The 22,028-nt window shown below is 37.7% G+C and overlaps 1 protein-coding gene across 4 annotated transcripts in view; it reads right to left on the bottom strand.

Moving 5' to 3' along the window:
* Window positions 1-2,834: 2,834 nt before the first annotated feature.
* Window positions 2,835-22,028, bottom strand: part of TMEM50B (transmembrane protein 50B) — a 34,862-nt gene continuing 15,668 nt past the window's right edge. For all 4 annotated transcript variants that reach the window (XM_019923125.3, XM_004328663.4, XM_073804458.1 and 1 more), the window contains 6 exons: window positions 17,981-18,120; window positions 16,473-16,585; window positions 14,557-14,624; window positions 10,469-10,561; window positions 7,484-7,541; window positions 2,835-4,285 (listed from right to left, as the gene is read on the bottom strand). In XM_019923125.3, the coding sequence (XP_019778684.1) occupies window positions 4,240-4,285; window positions 7,484-7,541; window positions 10,469-10,561; window positions 14,557-14,624; window positions 16,473-16,585; window positions 17,981-18,079 (477 nt within the window). In that variant the 5' untranslated portion in view covers window positions 18,080-18,120 and the 3' untranslated portion in view covers window positions 2,835-4,239. The remainder of the gene's footprint in view (window positions 4,286-7,483; window positions 7,542-10,468; window positions 10,562-14,556; window positions 14,625-16,472; window positions 16,586-17,980; window positions 18,121-22,028) is intronic.

The following is a 22,028-nucleotide window of genomic DNA, read 5'->3' on the forward strand; positions in this document are numbered from 1 at the left end:
GCAGAGTTTCCACTGAAAAATCAGCTGATAACCTTACGGGGATTCCTTTGTGTGTTATTTTTTGTTTTTCCCTTGCTGCTTTTAATATATTTTCTTTGAATTTAATTTTTGTTAGTTTGATTAACATGTGTCTTGGTGTGTTTTTCCTGGGGTTTATCCTGTATGGGACTCTCTGTGCTTCCTGGACTTGGGTATTTCCTTACCCATATTAGGGAAGTTTTCCACTATAATCTCTTCAAATATTTTCTCAGACCCTTTCTTTTTCTCTTCTTCTTCTGGGACCCCTATAATTTGAATGTTGGTGCATTTAGTGTTGTCCCAGAGGTCTCTGAGATTGTCAATTCTTTTCATTCTTTTTTCTTTATTTTTCTCCTCAGCAGTTATTTCCACCACTTTGTCTTCCGGCTCACTTATTTTTTCTGCCTCCGTTATTCTGTTATTGATTCCTTCTAGTGTATTTTTCATTTCAGTTATTGTGTTGTTCATCTCTGTTTGTTCTTTAGTTCTTCTAGATCTTTGTTAAACATTTCTTTTATTTTCTCAATCCACACTTCCATTCTATTTCCAAGATTTGGATCATCTTTACTATCATTACTCTGAATTCTTTTTCAGGTAGATTGACTATTTCCTCTTCATTTATTTGGTCTTGTAGGTTTTTACCTTGCTCCTTCATCTGTGACACTTTTGCCATCTCTATTTATTTTTTTATTTTTTTAAAGATGTTGGGGGTAGGAGTTTATTAATTTTTTTGCTGCGTTGGGTCCCCGTTTCTGTGCGAGGGCTTTCTCTAGTTGTGGCAAGCGGGCACCACTCTTCATCGCGGTGCGCAGGCCTGTCACTATCGCAGCCTCTCTTGTTGAGAAGCACAGGCTCCAGACGTGCAGGCTCAGTAGTTGTGGCTCACGGGCCTAGTTGCTCCACGGCACGTGGGATCTTCCCAGACCAGGGCTCGAACCGTGTCCCCGTGCATTAGCAGGCAGATTCTCAACCACTGCACCACCAGGGAAGCCCTCAATTTTTTTTTTAATGTGTGGGATTGTGTTCCTGTCTTACTGGTTGTTTGGCCTGAGGCTTCCAACACTGGGGATTGTAGGCTATTGGGTAGAGCTGGGTCTTGGTGCTGAGATGAGGAACTCCATGAGACCTCACTCCAATGAATATTCCCTCGGGACTGAGGTTCTCTGTTAGTCCAGTGGTTTGGACTCGGAGCTCCCACTGCAGGAGCTTAGGCCTGACCCTGGGCTCGTGAACCAACATCCTGCAAGCCACCTGGGGCAGCAAAAAAAAAAATGAAGTAAAAAATAAAATAGACTAGGAAACTAACAGATATTTTAGGAAGAATATAAAAATAAAAATATAGACAAATCAACAACCGGAAGGTATATCAGTACTACAATAGTAAAAAAGAGGAGGAGGGAAAAGAAAAAAAAAACAAACAAAACGGGGTAAAGGCCTTGGCTGTGGAGGGCAGGGTGTAAGCAAGGGTGAGGTTTCGGCGGTGGCAGGGCCAATGCTCAGGACCCACAGGGCTGGAAAAGGCCCTGGGGGCTGGGGGTGGGGTGGGGCTTAGGCTCAAGGAACAGAAGGGGCCCAGGCGTGCCCCCCACCCCTGGTCTCAGATGACGGGAGACCTCACCTGGGAGCCCAGCAAGCTTTCTGAGCCCGAGTGGGCAGGGCAATCGCCCTCTGCTCCTCTCCTGCTCCTCCTGGAGCACCCCTCCTCCCGCCTCTCCTTAACTCCCCTCAGCCTCCTTCCTATGCACCCAGGACCAATGTGGCCAGGGGGAGCGGCGGTGGGGGGGGGCTTGGAGGGCAGGGGACCAGCCTGGGAGCTCATCAGGCTCCCCGGACCTGAGTGGGTGGGGAAAACACCCTCCGCTCCTCTCCTGGTCCTCCTGGAGGGCCCCTCCCACCTGCCTCTCCTGATCTCCCCAGCCTCCTTCCTATGCTCCCAGGACCAATGTGGCAGGGGAGTGGAGGGGGCCTTGGAGGGCAGGGGACTGGCCTGGGAGCTCAGCGGGCTCCCAGGGCCTGAGTGGGTGGGGCAAATGCCCTCCACTCCTCCCAGAGGGTCCCTCCTGCCTACCTCTCCTGAACTCCCCGGCCTCAGGGGCGTGGATGCTGTCTGGCCTCCACTTCTCCTCCCCGTTCTGCCCCCACCACGTCCCTATCGGTTCACTTGGGGGTTCCTCCCATCTCCTTGGGCATCAGGGTCCCCCATCAGCGGCCGGCAGGCACCCTAGTTGTGGGGAGACGCTAATTTGGCATCTTCCCACACTGCCATCTTGACTCTGCCCCAGGAGACCTTTATATTAAGGGAATCACATGTATCTTTAAATGGTTACAAAGGACCCTATTCTAACTCACAATGTCTGATAGGAGTGGATACTAACATTATCTTTTTTTTTTTAATGAGGAAACAAACAGGGAAATTAAGTGATTTGCTCACAATTAAAACAAATTCATGACAGAGTCAAAAACAGAAAAAACTGCCACTAGGCCTTCTGGATGGCCTTCATTAGCCTTCACATTAGCATTTCACAAATCTGAGTATAATATAGTTCTCCTGGAAATTTCCTGCTGGTCCAGTGGTTAGGACTCTGTGCTTTCACTGCCAAGGGCCCAGGTTCGATCCTTGGTCAGGGAGCTAGGATCCCACAAGCCGCATGGCATGCTCCACCGCCCCCCCAAAAAATATATATATATATATATTTCTCTTTATTTTATAAAAGGAAACTGCTTCTTTGACCAGGTCCACTTGAGTAACTGCAAAATGAACAGCCAACCCACTTTTATAGTTCATTTTCTCCAACAGATTTAACAATACTAGAATGTGTGAGAAGTAATATTTATTGCAAGAGGTTAGAAGGGAGTGGAAACAAGTAATCAGTCTTAAAATTTGTTGGAAGCAAGACACAGGTTTTTTTTGAGGAAAAAACAACAAAGAAAGAAGTAATTAAACAAGATGGTATCTAGACAAAGGCACAGCATTCCACAACTGCTTCATGCTCTGTGCACAGTAAATCCTCAGAGAGGAGAGACATTAAGCAAAATAAGGCTTATATTAGAAGCTGCATATAATACCACTGATATTATTCTGTCTTACAACAAAAGGCTCTAGAAAAATCCCTCTGGAGGAAAAAAGTACAACACAAAACCTGTATAACAAAGGAAAGCAAAAGTAGAAATAAAGACCCAACTATCCCTCTGAAATCTCTCACGGGAATACACTCAGTGCAAATACAGTATTTCAAACTCAGCAAAAGAAGTTTTTGACTGGAGTAAGAACTTGCAGGTTAAAGATGTATTCTGCAGGAAGAGTTCACCTAAAGCTTGAGAGCTAGAGCAAAAAGACACTTGCAGTCAGTAACTGAGTGGATGAAATGCCTAATTTTTCACTAGGTCATAATAATCCCCTTTGGGAAGAAGTGCTTTATCTTGAAACTAATTGTTCCACTTTTTGTTATATGGTTCATGCTTTTAAGCTGCAGTTGTCTCAAACTTGCTTGATATAGAATTTTGTAATGTCAGATAATAGTAGGCTGTCAAAAGAGAACCATTTAAGCTGCTTTTGTAAGAGGCACGTTGCTGAGCTGCCTTACAGTCGTTTTACATCAACCATATAAAACTGAGCTTATCTGATCATGTATTAACCCTTCTCAAATAAAGTCATATGAGAGGAATTGTTTTTAAAAGAGGCTTTCAAACTAGTCCTTCAGACATTTTTAAAAATCTTCATATAAAAGTCCACTTTATACATAAGAACAAACATTTTTCCTTTAAAAAAAAAATCTCATTTTTAAGCCAAAATAAATTACAACTTGCTGAAATACCTTTTTTAATGGCTCAGCGCTTATTTCAGGTATATGGAGCTGTATTTTTTGCACATTTTGAAAATTAGAGATACTGAGACAAAGTAGTTAACTCTATAATTAGGTGATGATACAACCCTGGCTCAGGGAACAGATTAAGCTTTAAGTCTTCAAGAATAAAAAAACCAACACAGATCATCTCATCTATATAGTCTTATACTATGTACATATTAACAATCTATTCAATGAAAAAAAAAGGACAGAAATTTCATAAAACTATTTCAAAACTCAGAGCATAAAAGTGTAAAGAAACAAAACATTTAATGTACAATCTATTCCATTTGGCAATGTGTAAATTATATTGAGAGATAAAAACTTATCTACAAATAGAATATAACAAAAGGAAAATGTGATTTGAGAAGTGATCTCAGGTCCATAGCTCTTCAGTTCTTCCAAATTTATAGATCAGAGTGCTAGAAAGATATTAAAATAAATCATGAGGTAAAATCACATAGAAACGCAAAAGAGAATTTATTTTCTAAATATGCTTTGATGGGTACCTCACTGATCCCTTTGTATCAATTTCTAAAATTAAAGATTGTGGTGGTGTTGGTCTGAATTTGCTTGTTTTATAAAGCAGTTTGTTGACCTTGATGGTTGAGCTTAATTGAATATCTTTTCTTAAAGCCTGAAGTTACTAGATAGGTCACTTGTAAGGAAAGGGGGCATTTCTCATAGTAGCCGGCATGAGGGCCACTCACATCTCTATGATCCTACAATGTCTGAGCTACAAACACTGAAGCATCCTAACAGACCATGTTGAAATTCTTCGTTCATTTAACAAATAATTACTGTACAGAGTACTGGCTGGGCACCAGGCACCTAGCTAAGCACTGGGAATGTGACTGTGAGTCAAAACAAGACAAATGTGCTCACTAATGGGAGACAATCAAATTCCAACTCAATGACACACATGGTACCAAGAGAGGGAAATACAAGGATCTGATCTAGTTAGAGGTCAAGAAGGTTTTCCTGAGGAAGTAGTGACTGAACTGAGATCTAAAAGAAGAGTGGGAATTATCTCAGCAAGGTATAAGGGAAGGAGCGGGGCAGAGATGGGACACTCTGGCAACGTGAGTTTGAGCTGTGGGTATGCTGGAGGTGGTAGATTTGAAATGTCAACCACCCAAGAGGGGATAAGTAAGAATCTGGATATGTGGTTTTGACATGGAGATAGACAGCTGTGACTCACTGGCATATAGGCAATAACTGAAGTCCCAAGCAAAAAGGACCTCACCTAGAGAAAGAACGAGTTGAGAAGAGGCTTAGAACAGAACCTTAAGAAACTTCAAAAGTTAGCGGCCAGAGGGTGGAGGATCAGCCTGCAAAGGAAACAGAGGAAGAGTGGCCGGAGAAGTAGGAGTGCACTCTGGTGCTTAGAAAAGGCCTGGCACACAGGAAGCACACAGCTGGCTGGATAACTTGCCAGCCTCTGGGCATAGCGCATCGCTGATGCAGTGGTCACTGCCCATGTGAGCACAGGCCTTTAAACATACAAGGTTTCTGTTCATCCAACTGTCATTTATATAGACTCCTCTACCACTACAAATGGCTGAATCTGAATTTAAACTTGATCTCTCAACAGTGCCTAAGGTATCTTCATGAAAATTCACTGTATTCCCAGAAGGCTGTCAGTCACATGCCAAGAAATACAATCACAAGGCAGCAGAAACTGTCGAACATCTTTAAAAACCAAGAGTGTCCAAGGCCACAGTGCAATAAGAGGGAACCCAGGCAGGGCACAGTGGTCTCCCGGAGTTGAGGAAACAGAGTTGAGAGTTCAGGGAGGCCAAGCGGCTGGAGTGTGCAAGGCGGGATACAGAGAACTAGAGAGGGGGAGCCCAGGAGATCGGTAGGGGGTTCCCTTTGAGGCTTCTGCCAAGTGCTGACAGCAGATGCATGTGAGGAAACTACCCAAGAAAAGGGCAGGAATCACTGGAAAGAACAATTCCCAAAGCTCCCACAGGGCTGGGAAGACTTCAGAATCTCATAGCAGAGTGGAAAACCTCAGACTACGTGGAGAATCAGGAAGAATACTCAAAAGTGTACTGCCTTAGTAAGGGGGACATATTAATTCCAGACTAAAGCTGCTTTGGCCCTGCCTAACGAAGCTTAAAAGCAAAACTTGAAAGGATTGAACTGTTTCCAAGTGACTGAGCTGCATCCAGAACAAAGCTCAAAAGCATTTAAAGGAATACCACAAAGTCCAGCCCCCAATCAGCTTCATGCAAAGAAGCAAACAGGGGAAAAGAGATCCAGAATGAAAAAAATAAGTAGAAATAATCAATAGGAACAGACTAAGAATTGACACAATTAGACAAGGACACTGAAATAGTTATAAACATACTTCATATGTTCAAGAAGGCAGAGGAAAGCATAAGTATGTTAGGGAGATACATGGAAATTGTTTTTAAAAAAATCAAGCTAATAGAGATGAAAAATACAATGTCTAAGATGAAAAACATACTGGATGGGAGTCATAGCAGATTAGACATGACAGAGGTAGAGATTAGTGAACTTAAAGATTTAACTATCCCAAATGAAATACAGAGAGAAAACAAGAAAAGAGAATACTTGATGGAGTGATGGGGTAAGAGTAGGTGTGGAGAGGTAGGGCAAAAAAAAACATGAAAAGAACTAAGCACCAGTGAGCTGTGGGATGACTTCCCACAGCCTAATATACATGTAATTGGAAGCCAGAAGGGCAGGGTGGACAGAAAAAAATATCTGAAGAAATAATGTCTGAAAAGATTCCCAATTTGATGAAAACTATAAATCCGCAGATCCAAGCAACTCAATGAACCCCAAACAGAAGAAATATGAAGAAAACGACACCACAGCACACCATAATCAAATTGCTTAAAATCAATGACAAAAACAAATTTCTTCAAGGCTTAGATCTTAATGCTTTTGTGAGAGGGGTATGGGGTAAGGGATATAATTTTATAAATGACGCCTAAAATACCTATCTTTACACTAAAAGACATTTCATTCTGGAAAGCAAAGGCTACAGGGCCTCATTTTGGAAGCTTTTTAGAAGATTGCCCCTAAAAAATACTTTTGATATTCTTTTATTTTTATACTTACTTTAAGTTATCTTAAAAACTTAATACAAAACCCAATTCACCAACCAGGTTTTGTATACGCCATGCATAGTATGTATTAATTCTAATTTCTTTTTTTCTTATTTTATTAAAGGTACATGATATGGTTTCTTAACAAAACACAGGCTATGGAAGCAGCAGTCTGGGTTCAAATCCCCGTTCTGCGTTTGCTAGCTAAGCGGCCTTAAGTAAGCTCTGAGTCTTATTTCCTCATGTATAAAACGGGAGCACCACCTGTTTTACATACTTAAGATAATTAAGTGGGAATTTAAAAGGTAACATATATAAAGCATCTAGCTGAGGTCTTGGCACATAGCAGGGCCCCTAATTAAATGGCTTGTGTACGCTTTTATGCAATAGTAGAATTTTCACCTTTTAAAAGAAGTTCTATACATTGTAACTAATCCAAGAGATTTATACATGTTCCAGTGCCTATGCTGCTCTTATAATAAAGATGATGTTTCTATAAATGTTACAGGTGTATAGTTAAAAAATTAGGCAACTTACCTAAAAAATATAAGTGCATTTTGAAAAAACACAGCTAGTCCTGGATAAACATCAGTATCTGCACACACAAAGTAAAACAGATCAGATAATTACAAAAGGCAAACGGCAGTAACTAAGTATTCATGCCATTCATAATGACATGCTCTGTATATTATAAAACACTACTATTATTCATTAACTCTAAGAAATCCACAATGAAATTGAAGTAAGAAAATGACAATCTCATTCTCCCAATACAAAGGATTACTCTCACTCTGGATTAAAGACAATGAAATTATTAGGTTTTCTTTTTGTCTAAAGTAGTTGCTATGGTTTTAGCTGCATCGGAACTGCCGAGGAAGCAGCAGCTCACCCCTTCACTTCCTATGGCCAATACAGAAACACACAATGTTAGAAAGATACAAATTAAATTTTTGATGATGTAACAGTCTGTTCATTTTATTTTCTTTCATGAATTCAGGAGTTTTATTGCACAAATCTGACATATATGAAAAGAATCATTATAATTCATCATCATATTCTCCTGGAGAAAACAGCCCCTATCTTCATAGGAAGGAAAAAGAAAAATTTGGAAATTACTCAAATTTTTGTGGATATTTAACTTTTATAAAACTATCAATGTTGATTAAAAATACTAGTTGGGATGAAGAAATATTCAATTTGTAGTCTTTGATATCATAGCAAACAATATAGATGCATGGTTAAAAGCCCCAAGTTTGAGCAATACCCCTGGATTTGAATCCTAACTCTACCACTGACTAAATGTATGACCATGGGCAAATTATTTAACCTCATTATGCCTTACTTTCCTCATCTGTAAAATGGGCATTGTAACAGCACCTGCCCCACAGAGTGTGAGATGTGGACTATGCATAGTGCTCAGAACAGTTCCTGGCTCATAAAGTGCTATATAAATGTTAGCTGCTGCTATGATTATTAACAGTTCCAGAAAAATCTGTACAGTAAAAGATTTGAAATATGTGTTAGAAATGCTCTCTGAAGTCAGTTTACAAACTAAAAAGTATATATAATGAGCAACGCTGTAGAAATATGAAGGTGAGATCCATAATTGAGAAATTTCTCAGTATGTACTAGTTCTTTAAAGATTAAGATACGACCACTGAGGGAATTCCGTGGGTCCAGTGGTTAGGACTCTGCACTCTCACTACCAAGGGCACAGGTTCCATCCCTTGTTGGGGAACCAAGATCCCCCAAGCTGCGTGGCACAGCCCCCAGAAAAAAGAAAGAAAGTAAAAAAAGTACTTTCCCTCAAATAAGCTTCATGCTAGAACTGTGTGCTCCAGGGTATTTTTCATTAACTAAAATAACACATTTTAGAGTAGTATTAATTAAACATTAGACAACCACTGTCCTCTTGTACTGACTTATTTTGTGCAAAATGAAAGACAAAGGTATTCCCAAATCTTATACTGATCAATCTATGATACTTAAGGGATCCTATCAAGATATTAAAAGGTCAGTTGTGGGTCAGGACAAGATGTGACAGTTAAGCAGAGTGACAAAGAGATTCCAAAGATAGAGGCATCAGAAGATGAATAAACTGTTATCTGAAACTTATTCCTGTCTTTGGAGTGAAGGGAGAGCCAGTGAAAGAGGTTCTTCTGATGCTTCCAGAAGCACATGCTGAGACTGGGTCCTGCTTTTCAAAACCTCTCGCCATCCCCGTGATGAAAAGCTATGGTGAGTGGAACAGTCACAAAACTCAGAATGGTATACTAAGAGCTCACTCCATTGCATCACCAGTTTCAACATGAAGGCTACACACGTCTTCAGTCTTGCACTTAAAAAACTCCCCTTGTGAACTGACAGTGCTTCTCAGCACCTCTGCCCCCTAAAAAACAAAAATCAAAAAACAAAAAAAACCCTCCCCTTGTACCTATGAATGAAAAATTAGAGGTTGGGGTTGGAGAGAAGACGTATCAGTGGACAGAAAGATACTGGGGTCCACAACGCCTTACCTTGAAAACCTTGGGGCAAGGTATGTTTTGGAACTCAGGATTTTTCAGATTTAAAAATGGTAACACAGGGGGACTTCCCTGGTGGCTCAGTGGTTAAGAATCCACCTGCCAATGCAGGGGACACAGGTTTGAGCCCTGGTCTGGGAAGATCCCACATGCCACGGAGCAACTAAGCCCGTGCGCCACAACTACTGAGCCTGAGCTCTAGAGCCCGCGAGCCACAACTACTGAGCCCACGTGCCACAATTACAGAAGCCCACGCACCTAGAGCCCATGCTCTGCAACAAGAGAAGCCACAGCAATGAGAAGCCTGCGCACCTCAACAAAGAGTAGCCCCCGCACCCTGCAACTAGAGGAAGCCCATGCGCAGCAACAAAGACCCAACGCAGCCAAAAATAAATAAATAAATAAATTTATTAAAAAAAAGAAAAACGGTAACACAGGGCATAATATTACATAGCACCCCCAACTATGTTTGGACCAGCATCCCACAATCAAATACAACCACATTCCTCTAATAAAACATTTGAATACTTATTAAATGAAATAAAGACTATAATGAGCCCTGGATCATTAGGTCAGGTTTTGCTGCCAAACTGGTTATGAAAAACCTGACCTTCAGCACTTTTGTGGATTTTAGAATTGTGTATAAGGGGCTGTAGCCCTGTACAGATTTCTCACTTTTACCACTACAACACTCAGTAAAAGGCCTCTGGTATAGAGCCCGGCTATCTGGGGTAAGGAAGGAAATCAGAACCTCTAGAGACAGCTGAGAGTTACCTGGTCTTGTCAGTGGCTTGGTTTTCCTAACGAGGCTATCCCACTGCACTAAATGACCCCACTGAGAAGTTTTATTAAATAATTTATATCTTCAAACAGAGACTTACCTTCAAGCTAACTGAATTATTAAACTAAATTTTACTCCACGGGGAGTTGACAGACTAAGCCAAATATAAAGGACATATCTGAATCTTTCCTATGAAATAAAAGAGGAATAAATACTTACTTTGGGTAACATATGCACCAAAAAGAATCCACATAGAAGCAATAAGTGACCCAAACATCAACATGAAACCAATGAAGAGCCAAACTCGAGCACCTGTGTGAAAAATAGGCTTTATGATTTTGCTCATTTCTACAGCTCTATGCCTTAGGAATACATAACACTAGAACACTGCTCATCTAATATATGCTATGCCTATCAAAGACAGTCACGTATTTATATACACCTGCTAAAACATTTAACTGAATGAAGATTGAAAAAAAGAAACTAAAACTAAAAGGTGTTAAGCGATACTTGGAAAGGGAAAAAGGGTAAGTTACCATTCTACTGGCTAGAGAAACTAACAGCTGAGTTAACTAAAGTAGGAAAGCTTCAGAAGTAATTATTTGACTAAACTGATTAATTAAACCCTAACTGAGGGCTTCCCTGGTGGCGCAGTGGTTGAGAGTCCTCCTGCCAATGCAGGGGACACGGGTTCGTGCCCTGGTCTGGGAGGATCCCACTATGCCACGGAGTGGCTGGGCCCGTGAGCCATGGCTGCTGAGCCTGCGCGTCCAGAGCCTGTGCTCCGCAACGGGAGAGGCCACAACAGTGAGACGCCCGCGTACCGCAAAAAAAAAAAAAAAAAAAAAAAAAAAAAAAACCCTAACTGAAAAATTACCGTGTTGTATATATTATCAAAGTAATTGCTCTATTAGAAGTAGCAAATGTATTTCAGATAGCCATTACCACACAGGAATGAGAGAATGCAAATGAATAAGGACCATATGACTTCTTTTCATCAACGTTAATATCATGGTACTACTCAACATGGTACTAACAGCAACCATATATTCAATCTCTCTTATTCAGCCAAACTGTACCACATACCCTTGAAAAGTTCAAGGACAAAAGTATCTCTTCAACCCCCTACTGTATAGAATTTTAGAAGTTATACAACAGAATCTCAATAAAGTGATCATCTGGACACCTGAGTAGATTCAATACATTTTCAGGAAAGCAAGTTAGCATTGTGCCAGACCCTGATCACAGGTATATTGACGGCCTGTCACTCTATGGAAGGGGAATATAGCTCCCCTGAAGTGAAAATAAAATCCAAGCCAATTTCCATAATAGAAAGCTAAATTTGCCTCAATTTCAGATATTCTGTTACTAACTGAACAGAAATTCATATATTTTAGACACCAGATATACAGGAAGCTCAAAGCTCAGAATGAGTAGAACAGCTAATATTTGAGAGAAATGGGTCCCTAGGTTATCTAAGTTTTATTATAATACTAAACAGATCTCCAGAAATATACAACAATGTTTACTTCCTTGGAGGAAAACATCCTCCAAATTCAATCACAGCTTTTACCTAAAGTGAATGAAAGGAAGTATCAAAAATCCTTGTAATTATTTTCATGTCCTTTATATATGACCACACAAAAATTTTTTAACAAAACTGAACAAGAAAATAACTTCCCTTGAAAAATGAGTACACTTTTGTTTAGCAAAAAATAAAAAACTGTAACATTTTCCCTTTTTTGCTTTGACTACCAGGAAGCTCAGAGTCAAGGTTAATAATTAAGAGTATCCATTTTGTCCTAGAGTCTAAGTATCAATACATGATATTCTTTCTACCTAGTTCCTGTTCCTTCTTATTTAACAGTTCCATTTGTAGTATATCTATTACGTTAATAACACTTTCCTGCAAATTCCTCTGGGAATTAAATGGGAATAAATTACACACAAACCATTTAAGTAGTATGAAAGCTTAGTGTGGCAAGAGCTGAGCATGCCTACAAGATAGTTTGCCCTGAATTTTTGAAGCACTAGACAGAACTTGCACTAAAGGTACCACATATAAATGTAAACTGACGTAAACTGACTGTGAATTTTAACTGGGTAAGAAATAATCGTGGAATAAAATGTTATAGTCACTACTGAGAGTAAAAAGTAGGGCTTTGGAACCAGACAGACCCAAGGCACATACAAGTTCTAGCTTTAAGCTAAAAAGTTTGAGTAAGTTACAATGAAATTTTCTACAGAAAATAGATAATAGTAACATAATCCACAGCAATGCCTGTGGAATATTTTTGAAAGAAAAATGATCAAATACGTTAATGTGTGCTCTATGCACAACGTCACTTGCTAATACATGCTTTTTTACTCTTTATTCTCACTCATTCCTGACACTACCTGCTGAAGCTGGGGCACAAGGCATGCATGTGTGTGTAAACATGCATGCACAGACACACACAATGCACTTTTAACTTGGGTTCATCTGTCATTTATCACTATTCCCATCCTCTTCCATTCTTCAAGGATCACAATGGAAGTGAAATTTTAAAATGTGCATCAGCATTTAAAGCATCAGGTACAAAAGAAAGCTAATTTGTTCCCCTGTAACTGGCTTACTTCACTTAGCATAATGTCCTCCAGGTTCACCTCTGTTGTCACATATGGCAGGATTTCCTTCTTTTTTAAGGCCCATTCCCCTTATGCGAGGTATCTAAGAGAGTCAAATTCATAGAAACAGAGGGTACAGTAGTGGTTGCCAGGAGCTAGGAGAGGGGGAAGTGGGAGTTGCTGTTCAACGAGTATAAAGTTTCAGCTACACAAGATGAATAAGCTCTAGAGTGCTGTACGACACTGTGCCTATAGTTAGCAATATGGTATTGTGCATTTAAAATTGTGTTGAGAGGAGATCTCATGTTTAGTGTTCTTACAAAAAAAATAATTTTTTTTTAAAGCTAAGCTCGTCAGCTCCTTGATTTGGTTTAATGTCTTATGATACTTTATGATTCCATTTATATGAGATTCTAGAAAAGGCAAAACTACAGTGATAGAAAGCAGATCAGTGGTGGCCAGGAGGTGGGGGAAAGGGGATTAACTACAAAGAGATATGAGGGAACTTTCCGGAGTAATGGAAATATTCTATATCATGATTGTAGTGGCAGTTACACAACTGTATACATTTGTCAAAACTCATCGACCTGTACGCTTTAAATTGAATTTTATTTTATATTTTATATAAGTTATCCTCAAATACACTGACAAATATATATATATATATATATATATATATATATATGATACTGTAGACAAAGAGACTAAATGATTCTCGACTGGATACAAACATGGTGGCCAAGAGCATGGGCTCTGGAACCAGATTGTCAGTGTTCAAATCCTGGTCCCACCACTTACTTGCTTTATGATTTTGGACAAGTTACTTAAGCTCTCTGTGCCTTAGTTCCTTAATCTAAAACTGAGGACAAGAGTGGTTACCTTATAGGACTATTGTGACAATTAATTGAGTTAATATGTGTAGAGCATTCAGGACAGTCTTTGGTACACACTAAGTATTCTACAAGTACTTGCTATTATTCTTAACCATCCTTCAAACTTCCTCCCCCACCTACTCCAAATTCCTGCTATAACCACAAGTCACCCCTCCTAGTTCTTAAAGGCTGGAAATAGAATGTCTAGTCCTGAGCTTTTTATATACAGCATGGAAATTCCACTAAAAACAAACCCTGGATTCTAATAGAATGTGTTATAATCTGAACAAAAGAAAAATACTGTTGGATGACAAACCAAAAAAAATTCAAACTAAACAAAATATGTATATGTAAACAAAGAGCATGTTTCTTCGAAATACTTCTGTTGTAGCCTATGGGTGGTTACTCAGGTGATCAGAACTGAATGTGAAAAACACTGTAGTCCTAGGTTTGATCTCTTAATGTGTCCATACTTTGCTATTCAGTAATCACAGTCAGCCATCTTGTAAGTAATATTATTGGTCAACATTTGGGATAAGAATAAATCCATCATTAACACAGGAACAGTCAAGATCCATTGATTTTGCATGGTTACATTTTATCTATATACTATGGGCAATATAACATGACAAAAACCAGTAACCTCTGGCAGTAACTTTAACTTTCTTAAAGTTTTAAATAACACAGGAACTTTTTTTAAAAGTAAATTTTTAAAAATCCTACATAATCATTAATCATCCCTAAATAAAGACTCACTAGAGGCTTTGTTTTTTCTGCTGATAAATCCCTCTTTTGCCAGCATACATTAACAACTCAAAGTGCCCTTACCTGTTCTTCCTAAACAGCCGCTTTCATAGCTGTCACCTCTCACCTGAGCATTGGACACGGCATTTATCCTAGAACAATACAAAATCATCTAATAAGCTTTCATGCTGCTAAAATATTCAGAGATATTTATATATCATTTAGAAGGGAAGCATTTCCTATCTAAAGCCAGTATCTGAATAACTGAACATTATCTTTTAATTTAAATATCCTAGTGGATAGAAATACTATGCTAGTCTTATTTTCCTAAAGTAGACCCAGAAAACATACTTAATTTTTTTAAAATATCAATGTTTTCTATATATTGGTAATAAATATGTTGAAAACAAAATTAAGAAAACATTTCCATTTATAATAATATCAAACAAAAACATACTTAATTTTAAGGGATTACTATCACTTGTCTCCAAAGATTATGAAAGAGACCGATTTTCTGAGTTCTTTGTCTATTTTATTTTATATTTATACATGAATGACCCACCATGAGTTACCCCATTTTAAGGTTCTCATTATAACCAAGAGTTCAAAAGTTTCTCTTTGTGTTAAAAGTCAAGTGATTTTCTCTCATCCATTTCTCAAATTCAGAGAACATTTGGTATAATAAATAGGCCTACTTTATTCAGCTTCTCTTTCCATTCTTGTTAGAGCGGGTATATTTGTAGCAGGAATTGTCTTTTCTAAGCATCCTGAATGAATATAAGTAGTTCCATCTTCTACAATTTACCTTTTTGAAGCTCCTGACAGTATAAGAAAATTATGTAATCTTAATGTTTAACATATTTTTTTAAATTATTAAAAGACATCCATGAAAAGCTTCCAAACTCTTTTATGAAGTGAGATAATGGCTAAACCTAAATATGATTTAATAAAAAAGGAAAGCCATAGATCAATCTCATTTAAGGCCAGTCCTGCCCTCCCTCCAATACTGGCAAATACAGTTAAGTGACACACTTAAAGAAAATAATACTCCATGGTAAAAGTTGAATGTATTAGATACTCAGTGCTCCATGGTGACCTAAATGAGAAGGAAATCTGGAAAAGAGAGGATATATGTATACGTATAGCTGATTCACTTTGCTGTACAATATAAACTAACACAATATTGTAAAGCAACTATACTCCAATAAAAATAATAAATTTTAAAAAGGATTAAAAAAAAGTTGAATGTATTAGAGTATTCAAGGATGACTTCCTACTAAAAAATCTAGAAATATAACATACTTCATTAAACCTAAGATGCCAATGATTTTTAAGATGCACCATTATTTTTTTATACTGCCAAGAAGGAAAAAATATTATGAATTATAAGATACCAATGACTACAAGAAGCACACTGATATTCAAAGATATTAAAATACAAAAAAAATCTTAAGATCTATAAAACATAGTAATTTGTCAGTTTAACAAATATAAGAACAAAAATCACATGATAATCTTTATAAAGTATAATAAAATTATCTAACTAAATTCAACACTTTTTTAAAAAAAATTTTTATTGGAGTATAGTTGATTTACAATGTTGCGTTAGTTTCAGGTGTACAGCAAAATGAATCTGTTATACATATACATATATCCACTCTTTTTTTTTTTAGATTCTTTTCCCATATAGGCCATTACAGAGTACTGAGTAGAGTTCCCTACGCTATACAGCAAGTTCTTATTAGTTATCTATATTATATATAGTAGTGTGTATATGTCAGTCTCAATCTCCCAATTAATCTCTCCCCCCCAAATTCAACACTCATTCTTGATTTTAAAAATCTTAATAAAATGGCAATATAGATATACACACATATATTTATCATGTTAAAGAAGAATCAATCAATGAAATTAAAAAGTTATTCCAGATAGCATTAAACTTTGAGGAAAAAATGTTTTTAGAAAAATAATCTTGAATTGAGAATTACCTTCATACTTACATGAAGAAAGCCAATGTGGAAAATACACCACATGTGTGAAAGGCATGGTTCAGCTGTTCTGGCTTAGGATATACCACGGCTGCATCAATCATTATCCACCAACCTGTAAAAAACTTGAGAAAGAACCCATGTCATTAAAATAACACTAACACTTTGGCTTAGCATGATACTGTTCCTTAACATTCCATGTTTTCTATGGACCATATAATTGAAACATAAAATATGTCTACTTTGAGGTTTAGATGTTGAACTATAAAAAACAAGAATTCCTTGTTTACTTATTCTTTATAGCATATGAGGTGAATCTAATCAAATCCGTGTAAGATTCAAGTTCTGCTCTTAATGCAAGATGAAAAATTTATTACCTAGGAATGAATTTTCTGCTTCTTTTATCCACTATAAAATTATATACAACCAAAGCTCTCTTAACTAACCTCCAACTAACCAGCTCCCTGATTACCTGATGTGTTTCATATTAAAAAGAATGTGGAACATTCTTTTTTAATATGCCCAAGCACTTTTGCTTCCACAAATGAGCTCCCACGTCTCCAAAAAATATCTACGCTTGCTATAATTTTAATTATGTAATTTGATTAAATACTGCAAAACTGACTAAACATGAGTTTGCAAAATGTAATGTTTCTATGTAAACTAAGCTGAATAGAACTAAAGTAGACAAGTTACTAAGGAATTTCATAGACAAATTAAGTGCAGGCGAGGTGACCACAGAGAGCAAGAAAAACTCGGAAACACCTAAAAGAATTCTGCATGCATATTGCTTCACAATTCTAAGATGTTATGGAAAAACCTGAACAAACTTTTTGGCCACCCCAATATCTTTAGCTCCTGCTCCACTTTATTTCTTTATTTATCTTTTCTATTGAACTTCAGGTATAGAACTATATACTGGAAAAGATTAATTTAAATTAAGTGGAACATATACTGAAATTTGCTTCAAAAAGTGCAGTGGGGGCAGGGAGTGCTTGATGGAATGCTAAAGCAAGATTGGTCATGATCTGACCTTTTTTTGAAGCTCAATGATAAGTACAGGGGATGAGAGAGGACTCTATACCATTCTCTCTATTTTTGTGTATACTATTGATATTTTCAATAATAAAAAAGTTTTTAAAAAAATATTGGAAAGAAAATTAAGCAGTAGTTTCCTCCACAAATTTCTTCCTCTCGCTTCCTGCCTGTGCTGCAGCTGGGGTATGAAGATGGCAACCCTTCCCTAAAGGGCTGCAGGGCTTCAGTTCTAATGCAGCCTAAGGTTGTTACTACTGTCTGCACATCCTGAATTTCAATGAGTCACAACAATATTATTAGTTACATCAAATTCTGAGCCTTTGAGGATCCTAAAGGAATGACACATATTACATAATTTACTTAAAAAACTACTGCCTTCAAAAACTGTATTATCATGGGTATTCACAGTTCAAAGGAATCAAGATTAATTTTCAGGGCAAAAAGTGAGGTATAAATGTCACCAACCAGGCTTTTTCACTTACCAATATACCTGCTACCACAGAAGCCACTGCATTTCTTCTCTCACTCCAGTCGATACATTCACATTCTGGCCAACGGAAATTATCTAGGAAGCCTGCCATTTTCACCACTTAAGCATGGACTTTTCATTAAATACTATATTCTACAAATAAAAAGACAAAAAAAAATCGATCTAAGGAAATGTTTTTAAGAAGTGAAATATCTTACTCCTTTCTTAAAGCTTTAAACACAAATTTAACTTTAGGTCTAAATCTACTATAGTTAAGAAGAAAAATTCAATACTACAATGAATATCTATTGAGATATACATAAGACTGTCCTAGGACACAGAAGGAGCTTACTATTTGTTAAATGAGCATGGAGATTTTAAAACATGTCTGTCATAGAGAATGGACTTGAGGACATGGGGCGGGGTGGGGGGAACCTGGGATGAAGTGAGAGTAGTATCAACATATATATACTACCAAATGTAAAACAGATAGCTAGTGGGAAGCAGCAGCACAGCACAGGGAGATCAGCTCGGTGCTTTGCGACAAGCTAGAGTGATGGGATGGGGGGGGAGGGAGGCTCAAGAGGGAGGGGATATAGGAATATATGTATGCATATGGTTGATTCTCTTTGTTGTACAACAGAAACTAACACAGCATTGTAAAGCAATTATACTCCAATAAAGACATATTAAAAAAGTAAAGTGTCTGCAAAGCCTTTGACACTTCTCCAATTGAGAGGTGGATCTATGTCCCTACCTTTGAATTTAGGTCAACAAAAAAGGCTGGTTCACCGATAAAGTAGAGAAAGTGATGCTATGTAACTCTGCCATACAACTTCTCAGACTAGATCATAAAAGACAATGCAGCTTGCAGGTGGTTCTCTGGAACACTAACACTAGAGCCCTGAGTTGCTTTGTAAAAAATCCAAGGCCACAGTGCTGTGAGGAGACCACGTAGAGGTGTTCTGGCCCACGGTTCCAGGTGGCGGCCCAGCCGCCACCTGCCAGATGTGACTGCTGCTCTGGTTATTAGCATTACTCCCACATTTTAAGACTTCCCTGACGAGGCCCCAGGTATACGGAGCGGACACATGTCATCCTGGCTATGCCCTTTCCAAATTCCTGACCCACAGGAATTGTAAGCATAATAAAATGGCTGTTTTAAACTACTAAGTTCTAGAGTTATCTGTATGCAGCAATAGATAACTGGAAGGAGAAAAATCACATGCATAAAAAACTATATAAGGGTACAGCATGCTGTGCAAATTTTCAAAACAAAGAGAGTATGTTCAGATGTGATGATTCAGGAACACCTTAAGTTCCAGAAAGAAAAGGGGAAAAAAAAACTATTTTAAAGCACTAAAGAGTGCTGAAAAGCAAGCAGAAACTGGAGGTCATTTACCGCTTGAAAGAAAACACAATGAGCAAGATCCACTTTAATACAGCTTTTCCCCCTGAAGAATCCCCTAACCTCTCACTCCCAGCCAAGTGAGTCCCTGTGGTGCAGAATAGCTAAAACTTGAGCAAAAAATCAGTCTTTCTGGCTTCAGGTATCAGTGGATGAAGTTCAGGATGACAAGAGCAGCTGGAAATTGAAGGGGAAATCTTGGAATGGGGTAAGTCACAAGAGGGAGCCCCAAACACTAATATAAACCCTCTTAAATCCTGACTAATCCCTGAATAGCACATGCATGAAGGAGATTCCAAGGACCTCAGCAGAAAAAAATATCTGGAAGGCTAAAAGTACTAAACAGATTTCAGCTGCTATCCCCTGCAAGGCATTTTGGAATTTGAGTTCCACCAGGTCAGAGATTAGTAAACACCTTGGGATTTCCACACACTCCAACAAAGTATAAAACCAAATCTCCACAATTTCAGGGTGATCAGTCCGTATTTTAATTGCCTGTTAGAACAAAAAGTAACACTCTTTAGATGAAGATAACTGATCCAGACTGTCTATAATGTATCATCCACAATGTCCAATATACAGTTGACCCCTGAACAACACAGGTTTGAACTATGCAGATGCACGTATATGTGGATTTTTTTCACTAAATATATACTACAGTACTACACAATCCATGGTTGGTTGAACCCACAGATGCAGAACTGCAGATATGGAGGACCAATGTATAGTTAAACATGAATTTCTGACTGCACAGAAGGTCAGCACCCCTAACCCCTGTTTTGTTTGAGGGTCAACTGTATAGTTAAAAAAAAAAAATTACTTGACTTTTACAGAAGCAGAAAAAATGTGGTTTATCTTCAAGGAGGAAAAACAAGCAGTCAATAGAAACAGACCCCCCCCCCATAATTCAGATATTGAAAATTAGCAGACAATGACTTTAAAGCAGCCAGTATAAACACATCAAAGACAAAGGAACATGGTCAAAATAACCGAGTTAATGGAGAATCTCAGTAGAGAAACTTTAAAATGTAAATTTTATGACTGAAAATTATAATATTTGAAATTTAAAATTAACTAGATGGGCTCAGTAGGAGATCAGAGACAGTAGAAGAAAAGTACAGTAAGCTTGAAGAAAGATCAAAAGAAATTATCCTATCTAGAGAACAGGGTTTTTTTCTTTTTAATTAGGGGGAAAAATGAATAAAGCTTCAGGAAACTTAGGAACACTAATAACTGGTCTAACATATGTTTAATTGGGTCCCAGAAAAATAAAAGAATCAGGAAGAAAAAATATTTAAAGAAATAATGGCTGATAATTTCCCAAATTTGGTGAAAAATAATAATTTGCAAATCCAGGAAGCTCAGCAAACTCCAAGGAGGACAAACACAAGGAAAACATCATAATAAAACTGCTGAAAACCAGAGATAAAAAGAAACAAAGCAACATTAGGGGGAAAAAATAATCAACACATTACATACAGGGGTAGTAGAACAATATGTATGATGGCTGACTTCTCATCAAAAACAATGGAGGCCAGAAGAAAATGGAAGGACATTTTTTGACGTGCTTTTAAGAAAAGCAATCATGAGAATTCCCTGGCGGTCCAGTGGTTAGGACTCCATGCTCTCACTGCCGAGGGCCCAGGTTCAATCCCTCGTCAAGGAACTAAACTCCCACAAGCCACTCAGCACGGCCCAAAATCAATCTCAAATGCTATATCCAGCAAAAGTATTCCTCAAAAGTGAAGGTGATGGAAGTTCTACCCCTATCTATCTACCCAAGAGAAATGAAAACATATGTCTACACAAAAACTTGTACACAAATGTTCATAGTAGCATTACTCATAATAACTAAGCAGTGCAGCAACCCAACATATGTCAATTAATGAATGAATAAATAAAATGTGGGATACCATACAATGGAATACAAATTCAGCAATAAAAAGGAAATACTGATACATGATACAACACAGATGAACCTCATAAACATTACGCTAAGTGAAAGACAACCACGTATGGTATATTCCATTTATATAAAATGTCCAGATGAGGCAAATCTATACACAGAAAGTAAATCAGCTGTTGCCTAGTGATGGGCAGGGGAGAGCGGAGTGTAATAGGGAGTGAGTACTCATAGGCATAAGGTTATAAAATTAGACTGTGGCGATTACTGCACATAAATATACTAAAAATCACTGAACTGTACACTTAAAACAGGTGACTGTTATCATATCTTTATTGTATCTCAAAAAAGCTTTTTTTAAATGAGGATAAAAAAATATTTTCAGGTAAACAAAAACTAAGATAATTCATCATCAAATCTGCACTAAACAATGCTAAAGGAAATTCTTCAGGTTAAAGGGAGATGACACCAGATTAATCTCAGATCTATAGGAAGGAATGAAGAATACCAGAAATAATCAATATGTGGGTAAATATAAAAGACTATTTTTTATTCCTTCTCTTTATTTAAGACAACTATTTAAAGCAAAAATTATAACATTGTAAAGGATATCCACAAAGATAAACTTTCTAAATAGCATGTCAGTTACATTTTCAAATAATATGCTTAAATATGGATTTAAGTGAAATACCTCTAAATTTAAAGTAATGGGTCTAATTGTTAATCTGAAAAGAAGGACTATAAATATAC

The sequence above is a fragment of the Tursiops truncatus genome, chromosome 4 (genome assembly GCF_011762595.2).
Source record: "Tursiops truncatus isolate mTurTru1 chromosome 4, mTurTru1.mat.Y, whole genome shotgun sequence".
In the NCBI taxonomy this organism is placed as follows: Eukaryota; Metazoa; Chordata; class Mammalia; order Artiodactyla; family Delphinidae; genus Tursiops; species Tursiops truncatus.